General features: G+C 44.0%; 2 protein-coding genes across 7 annotated transcripts in view; one reads left to right on the top strand and one right to left on the bottom strand.

Annotated features, from left to right (window-relative positions):
* Window positions 1-1101, bottom strand: part of usp3 (ubiquitin specific peptidase 3) — a 212697-nt gene extending 211596 nt beyond the window's left edge. For all 4 annotated transcript variants that reach the window (XM_087982071.1, XM_087982073.1, XM_087982072.1 and 1 more), the window contains exon 1: window positions 796-1101. In XM_087982071.1, the coding sequence (XP_087838197.1) occupies window positions 796-886 (91 nt within the window). In that variant the 5' untranslated portion in view covers window positions 887-1101. The remainder of the gene's footprint in view (window positions 1-795) is intronic.
* Window positions 366-17964, top strand: part of LOC148137571 (uncharacterized) — a 33744-nt gene continuing 16145 nt past the window's right edge. For 2 of the 3 annotated variants that reach the window (XR_015754125.1, XR_015754124.1), the window contains exon 1: window positions 366-517. Coding sequence is in view for 1 of the 3 variants with exons in the window: in XM_087982075.1 (XP_087838201.1) it covers window positions 2399-2436 (38 nt within the window). In the remaining 2 variants the exon portion in view is untranslated. Of the gene's footprint in view, window positions 518-1274; window positions 2437-17964 lie in introns of those variants that run through there. The other variant, XM_087982075.1, reaches the window with a different exon arrangement.

Below are 17964 nucleotides of genomic sequence, written 5' to 3'. Positions count from 1 at the left end.
ATTCACGGGGGCGATTCCCTATTAAAACCAAAGCAGGTCTTGAGAACAAGTTCCTTACGGACATTGCACTGGGCGGCTCAGACAATGGAAACAAAAGGCCTAACATTTTAGCTAAGGAAAGCCAGTCTGCTCCGACTCTAAAACAGTACCAAATGCTTTCCACAAAGGAAGTCATTCAGAAGTCGAACTGGTTCAGTTTATTGTTTTGTAAAATAAATCTTCCATGTCCGGGATAAACGGGAAATTAAATATTTGCCGCTCAATCTAGGCTGTATTGATATAGGACGTGGCAAAGATTGTAGGGTTAACTTTATAAAATACACATTGGCTCAGCTCATTCATGTTTCAAAACAAAATCGCCCATCTTAAATACAACTTCGAGCTAGTTTCAATCCAATCCTCTCCAATTTGCTGAGGAACATGTCAGATTGATGCAGAAGAACATTTCGAGGTGCTCACAAGTTCAAGACAAACTGGTCCTTCCAATGAGAGCTCCGGTCTGAGATTCACCTCAAAGGTAAACTGTTAAAAAATCAGTTTCACAATCCCCTACCTCCCTGACAAAGAAACTCAATCCAGCTTCACAATTCCTTTCCCTCCCTCCCACCCTATGCAGCCCAGGCCTACACGGCAGCCTGTTGTGGGCTGGTGTTTCTGGTGGTTTGAAAACCGGGCGACGAGCACAGGGGTGGGGTAAAAGCCAGCTGCTCTTTCACACACAGACACACAGAACAGGGAGAGCTATTGATAAAGTGCGGTCAAGTTGTGCAGAGAGCGGAACCGTGCGGCACTCACCGGCACAACACCAGGAGGACGGCGAGCCGCTCGGGAACCTGGTGGAGTCGGGCACGATACAGACGCTGCTCGCCAAGTGGGGGCACTCCATGTCGGCGGGGCCTGAGGCCGAGGCGAGGCCCAGGCCAGGAGAGAGAGGGGGGAGGGGAAAGCGGTGCTGCTGCTCTCTCTGTCTGTCGGGAGTCACTGCCGGGGGAGGGTGGGCCGGCTGGAGGAAGGGGCGGAGGCCGATGCGGAACTGTCTGCCAGCGGGGCCGCTTTCTTCCCTCTCAAGCCGCCATCTTCCGGGCCGAGTCGCAGTGCGCACCTCCAGCCGCCGCCGCTGGGCCTCGGGTACTCAGGAGGGGGGGAACGGCAGTGTGAAAAGGAGCTAGGGATGGATCGTGAGGAGGAGGAGGAGGAGGGGTAACTTATGCTTCGAGTCCTTTAACCCCCCCCCCCTCTCACTCCCCGCCTAGCTATCAGCTGGGGCGATGGTGCCTGTCGAGTGGCCGCCGCCTCAGTAACGGCTGCCCCTCTCCATGGCAACTAGTTCCCCCCCGTCACAATGCACCCACCTCACCTCCTGTTTCCATGGCGACATGGGGGGGTGACAATGACCTCACAATGCCTGGGAGATTGAATGTCAACACAGAGTAACTGGGCTTGGGGGGGGGGGATGTAATAACAAGGAACATGAGGGTGCTTAATCATGGGTTGTTGGAGGTAACCACAGAGTGACAAGGCCAGGAGGACTTTGGGAGCAGGGGTAACTAGCAGGGGGAGGAGGGCGTTACCAGGGGGCAATCATTACACATTGGAGGTGTATGACAATCAGGGTTAGTAGGGCTCCCAGGGAAGTTGGTGACAGGATAGAGTTGAAGAACAAGAGGTTCCAGGTCTGATAGAGGTAACATGGCTTTTGAGATAGTTGAGATCATGTTGTAAATGGTCTAGGAACAGCCTGGCTCTGAACATCCCTTGACCTTTTGGGAACCCAGCTCGAACCAGGATGTATGCAGATATTTCGAGTCTGGGGCCATGTGAGAACCTGGAACCAGGACAGTGATTAGATTAGATTACTTTACAGTGTGGAAACAGGCCCTTCGGCCCAACAAGTCCACACCGACCCGCCGAAGCGCAACCCACCCATACCCCTACATTTACCCCTTACCTAACACTACGGGCAATTTAGCATGGTCAATTCACCTAACCTGCACATCTTTGGACTGTGGGACGAAACCGGAGCAAACCCACGCAGACACGGGGAGAACGTGCAAACTCCACACAGTCAGTCGCCTGAGGCGGGAATTGAACCCCCGGCACTGTGAGGCAGCAGTGCTAACCACTGTGCCACTGTGCTACCAGGGCCTCAGGTCTGATGGAGGTGTTCAGGTCAAGAAGAGTTTCTATAGGCTTTGAATAGTGCATACATTAGTGAGTTCCTGAACCTGAAACAACCTAGGTATGACCATAGTTAACTGGGGCATGGAGACCATTATTGTGACCAGGAATAATTAGGATTTAGAGAAGTGATAGAAAATCTTGGTGATTTACTTATCCTGGGGGACATTGTCAACACTTGGTGAAAAAAAAGTGTTAAGTGGAGAAATTTCCAGCTCTGATGTTGCTTCTCTGCATGCCTCAGGAATTCCTGCCATGGTAAACACATGATGGTAGTATGATAAAGTACAACAGTAAACTACTAGAATTCTTGAAATGCTGTGTAATAAGTGAATCAGTTTGCCACATGGGACCATGAGGGCAAGGGCAGGTTCAGGAACTCATGCCTTTATTGTTCCTTCATCTCAGAACATTAGGCAATGTATCAATTAACAATTCCTTTTGGACAAACACTGAGTGCAAAGGACCCTGCACACTGTAACCTCAAATGCATTACGGAGTAAATGAAAAACAATTGGTGAGAGTGTCAGAGAGTAATATGTTGTCATTTTCAAACATAGCTTCACAGCCTTTGTAAGTTCATTATTCCTGCTGATTTTGCATGAAATCAAAGAAAATAGTAACTTTAAAGCTGTAGGCAAACAGAAGGCTTGAAGAACACAGCAAGCCAGCTAGCATCAGAAGGTGGAGAAGTCAATGCTTCAGCTATTAACCCTTCTTCAGGACTAGATATAGGGGTAGGGGGAGCTGCAGATAAAGAGAGAGAGGGGTGGGGTGGGGAGAGTAGCAGAATGGTGAAGTAGTGACAGGTGGACACAGATAGTGGGTACGACCTAGTTGGTCGATGGGAGAGATGAATCCGGTTGGTAGCTGAAAGGAAGGAAGGAATGGAACGGAGCCAGGGGATGGGTGGGAAGGTTATTTGAAATTAGAGAACTCAATGCTAAGTCCTCTGCGCCGTAGGCTGCCCGGGTGGAAGATAACATGGTGTTCCTCCAATTTGCGGTCTGATTCACTGTGGTCATGGAGGAGGTCAAAGATGGATATGTTGGAGTGGGAGGGGGAAATGAAATGGGTAGTGACTGGGAGGTCAGGCTCGCCTTTTCGGGCCAGGTGAAGATGCTTGGCAAAATGATCACCTAGTCTACGTTTGGTCTCACCAATGTAGAGACAAGGGACATCCTGTTTAAACCAACCAAATTTATTACCCTAAATAAAAGACACTATCAATTTCCTTTGATTCTAACAATCTTAAACCCAAACTGAACTTTGAGATAAGAGCCCAAAATTTGTTATGGACCAGACCAGACCCCCTCAAAATATTTTAAGGTCTGTTCCAGATGCAATGCAGCTAGTCAAACTATTTAATGTTACGCAAAACATAATTTGTTTAAACACTGCAGGTATAATAAACTAAAGAAAGAGTAAGTTAGAATAATTTAACTCTATTGGAAAACTTAACAAAATAATAAATATAATAACTATTACTGATTAACTGTTCCAATATAGTAACATCCTATAAACACACTCCATGGCGAAAAGGAAAATTCAGAGAGAGTAGCAACCAGGAGACATTCACTGAAGCTTCAAATTGTGTTGAGACCCCAATAGCATCTGCTTTAAGTTAAACCTAAAAACCCAGAAATCCTGATCTGTGAGAGCTGGCCACAGCTGTTCAGGCTGTTTTTAAAAATAACCCAAAGCCTCCAGGCTGTTTACTCTTGTGGTTCTGCTAGACTGCTCGGTGCCACTGCCTTACAACCTCACTTCAAAAAAACCAGGACAAAATAACTTGCTAAATTCACAGCATTGTCACACCTCCCCTCCCCCCACCCTTTGAAAGAAATGAACTATCAATTATACAAAGATGGCTTCATTTTTTAAAAATACCCTTAGTCTTACTCTATTAGTCCGTTACATTGCATTGACTCTTAAACATGCAAACATTCACTACCACAATCTATTTCAATTTGTTTGCTTCTGCTGCCGAACATCTCCATCTTTCTTCATCAATCACAACAACTCTTGAGCAATTCTGTTAGCTAGTCTTGCCATATGTGTAGTTTTTAAATTGAATGGCTGCAACAATGAGCTCCATCTAAACAGGCTGGAATGTTTGTCCTTAAATTTCTCAAAAAAAGTTAATGGGTTACGATCAGGATGTACAATTATCTCAGACACATTACTGGCTGTCTAAATGTTGAACTGTTGTAACTCCAACACCAAGGTCAAGGTTTCTTTCCTAACCACGGAATATTTGATGAGTATTCAACTTTCTGGGAAAATACCCAATCGGTCTTTCTATTGACTCTTTGACTTCTTGTAAGAGTACAGCATCAACCCCCACATCACTCGCATCAATAGCCACCTTGAATAGCTTTGCATAATTAGGTGTGGCTAACACTGAGCAGTGGTTAACACAACTTTCAGGCTGTCAAAGAGTCTGCCGTCCACTGAAATTTTCTATCCTTCTTCAGGAACTCAGTAGTGGAGCAATCACACTGCTAAAATTTGGTACCGACTTCCGATAAAACCCACTGTATCCCAGAAATCATAGCACTGCCGACTTCATCGATAGAACGAGAAACTCCCCAACAACCTTTGACTTCAGATTCTGTGAGGCCATCTCTCCAAGTTTAATATCATATCCCAGGAAGCTGACCTGGCCTTTTGCAAACACTCTTAGCCAGGTTGATCACCGAGCCTGCTTCCCGAAGTCAATCGATCAATTCCAATTGATTCTGCAAATGTTCCTTCCATGTATGACAAAATCACCAGGTTGTCGATGTAGACCACATAATTGGTAATTCAGAAATTGTTAAAATGGAGATTTGAGACGGCCCAGGGAATCCCTTGTGGACTCAGACCTGTAAAGCCTCTCTCGGTTCGTCTCAGAGATCGTATTGTTTGGAAGTCTGGAATAAAAACCTCTTACAGACAGTTTAGTTTAATTTTAGTCATCTCCTTTATTCACTAATAGCATCACTGTTACAACATAACACTGATACCTATAAGCTAAACTAATTTCTAAATACCTAGAAGAGTAGAGTAGCAGATCTTCAAGTGCCCCAGCAGGCTGCTCCAATGTACTGATACAAAGTGGCTACCTTTATACAAAAGTTTTTTATTTAAATTGCATGTTCTTAATTAGGCGGATAACAGTGAAAGACAATAATTCGTAAGGAAGAAAAGCTAATTGACAGATCCTTGTGCGCTTGACTGATCACTCCTACAGGCCTTGAGCTATCCATCATGTGGGAAAAACATACTCATCTGAGTTAAGCGCCTGCTAGCGAGATAAGCTTCTGTCATAACGAGGTACTAGTCTGAGCTCATTGGAGAGTCCATAAGGTAACCTTGCACAGCTCGCATGTCTGATACAATTGTTATATGAAATGGCTTCTTAGCAAGGAGGGCAAACTTTTGACTATAAAATGGCTACCCGACAGATTGTGTCAGAATCTCTTCAATGTTCGGTTTAGAATAATTTTAAGCTGGGAGCAGGTTCCTGCTTTTTATCTTAAGAACAGAATCATTCTGTACCTAAGGCTGAAATGTTACTGCAAGATTGTATTCAAAATGATATATTAGTCTCAAATTAAACATGCTTTCTTGTCAAGTTTGTGATTCAAATTCAAATAAGACATAAGATCTGATTAGTTAGAATTCACAGTGGGGCAGTCATTGTCAGTAAAAACAGCAAGGAGAAAGTGAGGACTGCAGATGCTGGAGATCAGAGCTGAAAATGTGTTGCTGGAAAAGCGCAGCAGGTCAGGCAGCATCCAAGGAACAGGAGGATCGACGTTTCGGGCATGAGCCCTTCTTCAGGAATGAGGAAAGTGTGTCCAGCAGGCTAAGATAAAAGGTAGGGAGGAGGGGCGTTGGAAATGCGATATGTGGAGGGAGGTCAAGGTGAGGTTGATAGGCCGGAGAGGTCAGGAAGAGGATTGCAGGCTAGGAAGGTGATGCTGAGTTCGTGGGATTTGACTGAGACAAGGTGGGGGGAGGGGAAATGAGGAAACTGGAGAAATCTGAGTTCATCCATTGTGGTTGGAGGGTTCCTAGGCGGAAGATGAGGCGTTCTTCCTCCAACCGTCATGTTGCTATGGTCTGGCGATGGAGGAGTCCAAGGACCTGCACGTCCTTGGTGAAGTGGGAGGGGGAGTTGAAGTGTTGAGCCATGGGGTGGTTGGGTTGGTTGGTCCGGGTGTCCCAGAGGTGTTCTCTGAAACGTTCCGCAAGTAGGCGGCCTGTCTCCCCAATATAGAGGAGGCCACATCGGGTGCAGCGGATGCAATAAATGATGTGCAGGTGAATTTGTGAATATGGAAGGATCCCTTGAGGCCTTGGAGGGAAGTAAGGGGGGAGGTGTGGGCACACGTTTTGCATTTCTTGCGGTTGCAGGGGAAGGTGCCGGGAGTGGAGGTTGGGTTGGTGGGGTGTGTGGACCTGACGAGGGTGTCACGGAGGGAGTGGTCTTTTCGGACCGCTGATAGGGGAGGAGAGGGAAGTATATCCCTGGTGGTGGGGTCCGTTTGGAGGTGGCGGAAATGACGGCGGATGATACGCTGTATATGGAGGTTGGTGGGGTGGTAGGTGAGGACCTGTGGGGTTCTGTCCTGGTGGCAGTTGGAGGGGCGGGGCTCAAGGGCGAAGGAGCGGGAAGTGAAGGAGATGCGGTGGAGGGCATCTTCGATCACGTTTCGGGGGAAATTGCGGTCTTTGAAGAAGGAGGCCATCTGGGTTGTACGGTATTGGAACTGGTCTTCCTGGGAGCAGATGCGGCGGAGACAAAGGAATTGGGAATATGGGATGGCGTTTTTACAGGGGGCAGGGTGGGAGGAGGTGTAGTCTAGGTAGCTGTGGGAGTCGGTCGGTTTATAGGAAATGTCCGTGTTGATTCGGTCGCCCGAGATAGAAATGGAAAGGTCTAGGAAGGGGAGGGAGGAGTCTGAGACGGTCCAGGTGAATTTGAGGTCAGGGTGGAAGGTGTTGGACAGAACCCCACAGATGCTCACCTACCACCCCACCAACCTCCATATACAGCGTATCATCCGTCGTCATTTCCGCCACCTCCAAACGGACCCCACCATCAGGGATATATTTCCCTCCCCTCCCCTATCAGCGTTCCGAAAAGACCACTCCCTCCGTGACACCCTCGTCAGGTCCACACTCCCCACCAACCCAACCTCCACTCCCGGCACCATCCCCTGCAACCGCAAGAAATGCAAAACCTGCGCCCACACCTCCCCCTTTACTTCCCTCCAAGGCCCCAAGGGATCCTTCCATGTCCGCCACAAATTCACCTGCACCTCCACACACATCATTTATTGCATCCGCTGCACCTGATGTGGCCTCCTCTATATTGGGGAGACAGGCCGCCTACTTGCGGAACGTTTCAGAGAACACCTCTGGGACACCCGGACCAACCAACCCAACCACCCCGTGGCTCAACACTTCAACTCCCCCTCCCACTCCACCAAGGACATGCAGGTCCTTGGACTCCTCCATCGCCAGATCATAGAAACACGATGGTTGGAGGAAGAATGCCTCATCTTCCGCCTAGGAACCCTCCAACCACAAGGGATGAACTCAGATTTCTCCAGTTTCCTCATTTCCCCTCCCCCCACCTTGTCTCAGTCAAATCCCTCAAACTCAGCACCGCCTTCCTAACCTGCAATCCTCTTCCTGACCTTTCCGCCCCCACCCCCACTCCGGCCAATCACCCTCACCTTGACCTCCCTCCACCTATCGCATTTCCAATGCCCCTCCCCCAAGTCCCTCCTCCCTACCTTTTATCTTAGCCTGAAGAAGGGCTCATGACCGAAACGTCGATTCTCCTGCTCCTTGGATGCTGCCTGACCTGCTGTGCTTTTCCAGCAACACAGTAAAAACAGCAAGTAAGTTAAAGCCTTATCAATATTACCTCTTGTAGAGTTTGCATGTCATAACCAGTAATGGCTGCTCAGAATCATTAAAAAGTCTCAAAATGCAATTAAATTCAATCCATAGCAAGTAAGCACTAAGAGTTCATTTTATACTGGCACCAACAGCCTCAGCACTAAAATGGTCTCCCTCTCTAGTGTCCTTTTGAACTCTCAATCAGCAAATGTTTTTTTTTCTCACTGTGTCTGCCCCGCTTGCAAGGGGTAGTAAGAATCCATTATAGTGGACAAGATCCATCCATTAATTACAAAGCTTTTGATAGTACCAAGTTTTGTTTCAGAGTCAGATTAGAAATCTGTCATTAATTTCACAAGGCAACGGCTGTGAATGTTATCACTTGGTGTCCTATTCACACAGAGTCACCGATGCTAAGGCAAATGTTCTTAATTGCCTTACAGCATTCTGTTATCACTTGGTGAGCATTCTTTAAGTTCCCCCCTTTTTCTGAGCCTTCCTGCCTGTCTATTTTCTATTGCAGTAAATGTGTTCTACAGTTCAGCATTACATTTTAGTCTAAATGTTTAAAGACAAGTTTTGAGGCTATAGACTTTTTCAAAATGACTTTCTTGGATGGTCTTTGAAATGTGGCTGGTGCATTTTTCATAACAAATGGCATGACTTTAAATTGGTTTGGTCAGTTTGGTGTCACAAAAGCTGAAAATGTCTTCGCTCTTTCAAATAAAGGTACCTGCCAGTACCCTCTGAGTAATTTCAACTTAGAAATAAAAGATTCTTTCTACTTAGAAATGAGAATTTCTGCTTGTGAGATACATATAGATTTTGTAGTATTTTATATCCCTAATGTTGGAAAATTTCCTTTAGCATAATTTTAACATTAAGTGCATGCCTTGGACCATTAAGTTAACCTCTGTCGGCTGTAAGCAGTGTTATGTCAACCAAGACTCACTGTTTAATAAAAGCCAAAAGTGCTTTAGAAACTTAGAAGGTTTGGCAGCATCTGTGGAGAGAGAAATAAAGTTGACATTTTCAGTCCAATATGACTTCTTTGGAGAAGAAGTGTTACATCAGACCAAAATGTTAAGTCTTTCTCTCTCCATAGATGTGACAAAGCCTGAGTTTCTCCAGCACTTCATTTTTATTTCAGATTTCCAGCATTCTCAGATTTTGCTATTATTTCATTATCCCATAATATTGTGATACATGCTACAATATCTAACTTGAAATTTGTGCTTTTCATATAGTTAAGTTATTCTAAATTCAGTTTACTTTTGTTCATGTTCCAACCATAGTGTGTAAGTACATTCTGTTTTGCTTGAAGCTGGGTACTTTGAGGAGAAAGTGAGGTCTGCAGATGCTGGAGATCAGAGCTGAAAATGTGTTGCTGGAAAAGCACAGCAGGTCAGGTAGCATCCAGGGAACAGGAGAATCGACGTTTCGGGCATAAGAAGGGCTTATGCCCGAAACGTCGATTCTCCTGTTCCCTGGATGCTGCCTGACCTGCTGCGCTTTTCCAGCAACACATTTTCAGCTGGGTACTTTGACCAGCCACATTACTCCCGGAAAAGCCACTCTATGTTTGCCTTTAAAAAATAAAAGTTTGGGTCTGAACTACTTTCTTAAAATATTTTGAGGAGTCTGGCCTGGTCCAGAACAGATTGGGTGCCCTCCAGAATTTGTTCTATAGTTCCAATTTGGGATCAAAGGCGGCGAGGGTATGGTGTTAGTGTCTTTTGTTCCAGGTGTTGAATTTGGTTGGTTTAAGCAGTGCTTGGGGTAGTAATGGCTTTTTGGTCACAAAGAGTTTTCGGGGGGTGGAAAAGTGACTTGGGGGGGCTTTACTAAAGGTGAACAAAGCAAAGCTGCTGGAATTGGCAGACGCTGGAATTTGAGTTACCTTTATCCATGAGAAAAGGAGAGATGATTACAGCAACAGCTTGGCATTTAAATTTGCTGGAAACGCCATCAGAATCTTTGGAATTGGCTAAAATTCAAGTGAAAGTGAAGCAACTTGAGTTAGAGGCAAAAGAAAGAGAAAAAGACTTGGAACAGTAAGAATTAAAAGCAGAGCAAATATAGGGTGGTTATGGTAGGGGATTTTAACTTTCCAGACATAAACTGGGACTGCCATAGTGTTAAGGATTTAGATAGAGAGGAATTTGTTAAGTGTGTACAAGAAAATTTTCTGATTCAGAATGTGGATGCACCTACCCGAGAATGTGCAAAACTTGACCTACTCTTGGAAAATAAGACAGGGCAAGTGACTGAGGTGTCAGTGGGGGAGCAGTTTAGGGCCAGCAACCATAATTCTATTAGATTTAAAATAGTGATGGAAAAGGATAGACCAGATCTAAAAGTTGAAGTTCTAAATTGGAGAAAGGCCAATTTTGACAGTATTAGGCAAGAACTTTCGAAAGCTGATTGGGGGCAGATGTTCACAGGTAAAGGGGTGGCTGGAAAATGGGAAGCCTTCAGAAATGAGATAACAAGAATCCAGAGAAAGTATATTCCTGTTAGGGTGAAAGGATAGGCTGGTAGGTGTAGGGAATGGTGGATGACTAAAGAAATTGAGGGTTTGGTGAAGAAAAAGAAGGAAGCATATGTCAGGTATAGACAGGATAGATCGAGTGAATGCTTAGGAGACTATAAAGGTAGTAGGAGTATACTTAAGAAGGAAATCAGGAGGGCAAAAAGAGGACATGAAATAGCTTTGGCAAATAGAATTAAGGAGAATTCAAAGGGTTTTTATTAAGGACAAAAGGGTAACAAGGGAAAGAATAGGGCCCCTCAAAGATCAGCAGGGCGGCCTTTGTGTGGAGCCGCAGAAAATGGGGGAGATACTAAATGAGTATCTTGCATCAGTATTTACTGTGGAAAAGCATATAGAATGTAAGGAAATAGATGGTGACATCTTGCAAAATGTCCAGATTACAGAGGAGAAAGTGCTGGACGTCTTGAAAAGCATAAAGGTGGATAAATCCCCAGGACCTGATCAGGTGTACCCTCGAACTTTGTGGGAAGCTAGGGAACTGATTGCTGGGCCTTCTGCTGAGATATTTGTATCATCAATAGTCACAGGTGAGGTGCCGGAAGACTGGAGGTTGGCTAACGTGGTGCCACTGTTTAAGAGGGGTGGTAAGGACAAGCCAGGGAACTATAGAACGGTGAGCCTGACGTTGGTGGTGGGCAAGTTGTTGAAGGGAATCCTGAGGGACAGGATGTACATGTATTTGGAAAGGCAAGGACTGATTAGGGATAGTCAACATGGCTTTGTGCATGGGAAATCATGTCTCACAAACTTGATTGAGTTTTTTGAAGAAGTAACAAAGAGGATTGATAAGGGCAGAGCGGTAGATGTGATCTATATGGACTTCAGTAAGGTGTTCGACAAGGTTCCCAATGGGAGACTGGTTAGCAAGGTTAGATCTCACGGAATACAGGGAGAACTAGCCATTTGGATACAGAATTGGCACAAAGGTAGGAGACAGAGGGTGGTGTGGAGGGTTGTTTTTCAGACTGGAGGCCTGTGACCAGTGGAGTGCCACAAGGATCGGTGCTGGGTCCTTTTCGTCATTTATATAAATGATTTGGATGCGAGTATAAGAGGTACAGTTAATAAGTTTGCAGATGACACCAAAGTTTGAGGTGTGGTGGACAGCGAAGAAGTTTCCATCAGATTACCTCAGATCAGGGTCTTGATCAGATGGGCCAATGTGCTGAGAAGTGGCAGATGGAGTTTAATTCAGATAAATGCGAGGTGCTACATTTTGGGAAAATAAATCTTATCAAGACTTATACACTTAATGGTAAGGTCCGAGGAAGTGTTGCTGAACAAAGAGACCTTAGAGTGCAAGTTCATAGCTTCTTGAAAGTGGAGTCGCAGGTAGATAGGATAGTGAAGAAGGTATTTGGTATGCTTTCCTTTATTGGTCAGAGTATTGAGTACAGGAGTTGGGAGGTTATGTTGCGGCTGAACAGGACATTGGTTAAGGAACTGATGGATTATTGCAATTCTGATCTTCTTCCTAACGGAAAGATGTTGTGAAACTTGAAAGGGTTCAGAAAAGATTTACAAGGATGTTGGTAGGGTTGGAGAATTTGAGCTATAGGGAGAGGCTGAACAGGCTGGGGCTATTTTCTCTGGAGCATCAGAGGCTGAGGGGGTGACCTTATAGAGGTTTACAAAATTATTTTGGGCATGGATAGGATAAATAGACAAAGTCTTTTCCCTGGGGTGTGGGAGTCCAAACTAGGTTTAGGGTGAGAGGGAAAAGATATAAAGGAGACCTAAGGGACAATTTTTTTCACACAGAGGGTGGTACGTGTATGGAATGAGCTGCCAGAGGAAGTGGTGGTGGTTGGTACAATTGCAACATTTGAAAGGCATTTGGATGCGTATATCAATAAGAAGGGTCTGGAGGGATATGGGCCGGGTGCTGGCAGATGGGACTAGATTGGGTTGGGATATCTGTTCGGCATGGACAGGTTGGACCGAAGGGTCTGTTTCCATGCTGTACATCCCTATCACTCTGTGGCAATCATTTTAGCAGAACAAAAAGTAAAGGAGAGAGAAGAATGGGAGAAAGAGAGTTTGAAATTCAGAAATTGGCACTTAGACTGGAAAGCTGGCTTAAATGGAGGGAGGTGAAGGCAGAAGGTAAGCTTAGTGAGCAAAATAGTGAGGATGAGCAAACCCGTCGTAGCCAAAGGCCTAGTGGGGAGTTGTTTAAATATATTCAAGCATTACATAAATGTGATGAGAAGGATGTAGAAGCATTTTTTCATCTTGTTTGAGAAGGTGGCTAACAAATCGAGTGGCCAGTGACCATGTGGGTTTGTTGATCCAAACAAAGTTGGTAGGTAGAGCTAGTGAGGTATTTACATCACTCTCAGAGGAGGTATCTGGGGAGTATGACGAGGTGAAGAAAGCCATCTTAAGTGCACACAACCTGTGCAGAAGCCTGCAGGCAACATTTCAGGAATCTAAGAATGGACCCTGGTCAAGCATAAATTGAGTTTGAAAGGATCAAACAATGTAATTTTTATACATGGATGAGGGCATTAAAAGTAGATCAAACATATGATGCTCTTAGAAAGACCAATTTCACTTCCTGAAGTGGTGAGAATGCATGTGGAAGAGCTGAGAGTTAAAACAGCAAGGTTGGCAACTGAAATGGCTGATGATTATGATTAGATTACTTACAGTGTGGAAACAGATACGGGGAGAATATGCAAACTCCACACAGACAGTTGCCTGAGGCGGGAATTGAACCTAGGTCTCTGGTGCTGTGAGGCAGCAGTACTAACCACTGTGCTACTGTGCTGCCCACATTTTTTTTATCCTCCTGAATCTCCTCGTAAGCCTCCCCGCTAAGACCCTATGTAAACCCACAGCTCATCCAGAGTTAGTTCATAAATCAAAGTTTGACTTCAAACATCAATTTCAACTGTGAGGGATAGAAATTGGGGAAAAGAAAAATCCTCACGTGGTAAGGGAATGACAGGTCTCGGTGAAAAGCATAAGGATAACTGATCACAGGGTAAAAAGGAAACCCATGATAGGAAAAAAGAAGTGAAAAGCTCTGGTGTTTTCACTGCAACAAAGTAGGGCACAGGAAATCACAGTGTTGCTGGGTTAGGAAAAGCACTGGAAAGACAGATGCAGTAAAATAGGATAAGCCAGTGAATTTTGTTGGAGTGGTAAAGAAATGCACAGTGGAGGCTAAAATTCTGCACCAGAATGTACAATCTGGTTGAAGGTTGGTTAAAAGTACCAGATCTTCATAAATCATTTACGTGCAAAGGTAAGGTTTTCTTGCATAGGCCAGGAGAAGCAGGTAAAGAAATTACAGTTTTAAGAGACACAGGGCCATGTGAATCTTTGATGTTGAAAGATGAGGAGATATGTGACTCAGAAGGACTACTGCCAGAAAAAGTGAAAGTACATGGAATTCATGGTGAGACTAGAAGTGCTCAATTATATAGAGTGTTAGACTATCCAGTGAAAAGTGGAAAAGTAGTAGTAGGACTACTGGAAAAACTCTCACCTCCAGGAATACAATTTGTCTTTGCTAATGATACAGCTGGCTCACAGCTAGGAGTGCTGTCAACTATGGGTGAAAAGCTAACAGAAAATCAGGCAAGTATATTACAGGAGATATTACAGGAAGTATATCCTGTGATTTTTCCAGCCTGTGTGGTAAACAAGGTCACAAAGTCGATAGTTGAAACAGGAGAAGAAATCAAAAATACAGATAAGAAAGTTGAAGTAGAATTATCAGAAACCATATTTGATCAAATGTTTGAGGCAATACAGGGACAGGTCGAGGGCAATGTGGATATCTTTAGCTCTAAGAAATTAACTGATTTACAACAGAAAGATGAAAAACCAATATAATTGTATCAGAAAGCATATATGGAAAAGGAATCTGAGTGTATCCCTGAGTGCTACTATCTTGAAAATGATGTCTTCATGAGGAAATGGAGACCATCACATATTCAGGCAGCTGAGAAATGGGCAGAAGTTCATCAAGTCATATTACCACTGGGTTATAGAAAGGAGGTTTTGTGGGTCGCGCATGAACTACCAGTAAGAGGTCATTTAGGGGTAAGAAAAACTCAAGCTAAAATACAAAAAGCTTTTTACTGGCCTGGACTGCATAAGGCTGTAGTTGAATTTTGTCAGACATGTCATACATATCAGGCAATTGGAAAAATGCAGGCTGTAATAAAACCTGCACCTTTAATATCCATTCCTGCATTTGAATCTTAATTGACTGCATAGGACCCCTACATAAACAAAGAAGTGGAAATCAGTTATTGTTAGTAATGTGTCCATTAGATTTCCAGAGGCCATACTATTACGCAAAATCACAGCTAAAAGGATTGTAGAAGAGTTACTTTTTTTAGCTAGGTATAGACTACTCACAGAGATTTAATCAGATCAAGGGTCAAACTTTATTATTCAAGGAAGTTATAGACAGCTTAGGAATAAAACAATTTCAAATCCACTGCATACCATCCAGTGGGCGGCACGGTGGCACAGTGGTTAGCACTGCTGCCTCACAGCGCCAGAGGCCCCGGTTCAATTCCCGCCTCAGACAACTGACTATGTGGAGTTTGCACATTCTCCCCGTGTCTGCGTGGGTTTCCTCCAGGTGCTCCAGTTTTCTCCCACAGTCCAAAAATGTGCAGGTTAGGTGAATTGGCCATGCTAAATTGCCGTAGTGTTTGGGGCAGGGGTAAATGTAAGGGAATGGGTCTGGGTGGGTTGGGCTTCAATTAGGTGTGGACTTGTTGGGCCAAAGGGCCTGTTTCCACACTGTAAGTAATCTAATCTAATCCAGAGCACTAGAAAGGTGGCATCAGACATTGAAGACCATGTTAAGGGTCATGACTATCCAGATGATTGGGATAAAGGAATTCCATTTATACTTTTTGCCATCAGAGATGCACCAAATGAATCGACCAAAATCAATCCATTTTATTTAGATTTTGGGCATAAGGTGAGAGGACCACTAAAATTAATTAAAGAGAAATTGGTGAATTAGAATTCTGTGACCACATATTTGGACTGTGTGTCAAATTTTACAGAACAATTAAATCGAATGGGGATCTTGGACAAACAGCATTTTAAAATATAACAGCATACAATGAAATAGGCAGCAGACAAGAAATCCAAACCTCTCAAATTTGCTACTGGAGATAAAGTGTTAGTGTGACTTCCAGGGACAAGTGACTTTTTAAAAGCAAGGTTTAGTGGACCTTATCAAATTGAAAGGGAATTGAGTGAGGTGAAATATTTGACAAACAAAAAGAAATCTCACAGAGTGTGTCATGGAAATATGCTCAAAAGTTATTTTGATAAGGAAAGAAAGCAGAAGGAGCTTGTGGTTCTGGTTACAACAAAGAGTGTAGAACCAAGTTCAGAGGATTCTGAATTGGACATTTCTCACATTAAATTGGACAATGAGGAAGTCTTCAAAAATTGGGATAAATTATTGAGTTACCTTCCAGAGGAAAATCGAAATGACCTGAAAGAGTTATTGCTATCACGTGGGGTAATAATTGGAAATTTGCTGGGAAGTATTAATCTAATTTTGCATAATGTAGATATTGAAAATGCTGTTCCAATTAAGCAACATGCATATAGACTTAACCCTCTAACCTTGGCACATGCTCAAAAGGAGTTTCAATGCATGTTGAAAGATAGAACATTACAGTGCAGTACAGGCTGTTCGACCATTGATGTTGCACTGACCTGTGGAACCATCTATCCTACATTATTCCATTTTCATCTATATGTTTATCCAATGACCATTTAAATGCCCTTAAAGTTGGTGAGTCTAATACTGTTGCAGGCAGGGTGTTCCACACTCCTACTACTCTGAGTAAAGAAACTACCTCTGACATCTGTCCTATATCTGTCACCCCTCAATTTAAAGCTATGCCCCCTTGTGCTAGCCATCTCCATCAGAGGAAAAAGGCTCTCACTGTCCATCCTACCTAACCCTCTGACTATCTTATATGTCTCAATTAAGGTACCTCTCAACCTTCTCTCTAATGAAAACAGCCTCAAGTTCATCAGCCTTTCCTCATTCGACCTTCCTTCCATATCAGGCAACATCCGAGTAAATCTCCTCTGAACCCTTTTCAACACTTCCATATCCTTCCCATAATATGGTGATCAAAACTGTACGTAATACTCAAAGTGCGGCTGCACCAGAGTTTTGTACAGCTGCAGAATGGCCTCATGGCTCCGAAACTCAGTCCCTCTAATAATAAAAGCTAACACACTGTATGCCTATCAACCTGGGTGGCAACTTTCAGGGACACCAAGATCTCGTTGCTCATCTACACTGCCAAGAATCTTACCATTAGCCCAATATGTTTTATTCCTGTTGCACCTTCCAAAGTGAATCACCTCACATTTTTCTGCATTAAACTCCATTTGCCATATCTCAGCCCAGCTCCGCAGCTTATCTATGTCACTCTGTAACCTGCAACATCCTCCGGCACTATCCAGAACTCCACCGACCTTAATGTAATCTGCAAATTTACTAATGCATCCTTCTACACCCTTATCCAGGTCATTTATAAAAATGACAAACAGCAGTGGATTCAAAACAGATCCTTGAAGTACACCGTGAGTAACTGAACTCCAGCATGAACATTTTCCATCAACCACCACCTTCTGTCTTCTTTCAGCGAGCCAATTTATTATACAAACAACTAAATCACCCTCAATCACATGCATCCATATTTTGTGCAAAAGTCTACTGGTGGAAACTTTATCAAACACTTCACTGAAAACCATATACAACACATCGACTGCTTTACCCTCATCCACTGGTCTGGTCACCTTCTCAATAAGGTTTGTAAGCCACAGCCTACTCTTCACAAAACTGTGTTGACTATCCCTAATCAACGTATTTCTTTCTAGGTGATTATAAATCCTAGTTCTTATAACCTTTTCCAACACATTACTCACAACTGAAGTAAGGCTTACTGGTCTATAATTACTAGGGTTGTCTCTACTCTCCTTCTTGAACAAGGGGACAACATTCGCTATCCTCATCTTCTGGCACAATTCTTGTAGACAATGACAGCATAAAGATCAAAGTCAAAGGCTCTGCAATCTCCTCCCTGGCTTCCCAGGGAATCCTAGAATAAATCCCATCTTGCGCAGGGGATTTATCTATTTTCACAGGTTCCAAAATTACTAACACCTTCTCCTTGTGAACCTCAACCCTGCCTAACCTAGTATCCTGTATCTCTGTATTCTCCTCAACAAAATTGTCGTTTCCAGTGTGAATACTGACAAAAAATATTCATTTAGTTCCTCCCCATCTCCTCGGACTCCACACACAACTTCCCACTGAT

This window comes from Chiloscyllium plagiosum, unplaced genomic scaffold (genome assembly GCF_037043375.1).
Source record: "Chiloscyllium plagiosum isolate Xiang-an unplaced genomic scaffold, Cpla_swu_hap1 HiC_scaffold_42, whole genome shotgun sequence".
Classification (NCBI taxonomy): domain Eukaryota; kingdom Metazoa; phylum Chordata; class Chondrichthyes; order Orectolobiformes; family Hemiscylliidae; genus Chiloscyllium; species Chiloscyllium plagiosum.
The sequence above is the reverse complement of the archived record's forward strand: the minus strand, read 5'-3'. Positions and strand labels throughout refer to the sequence as shown.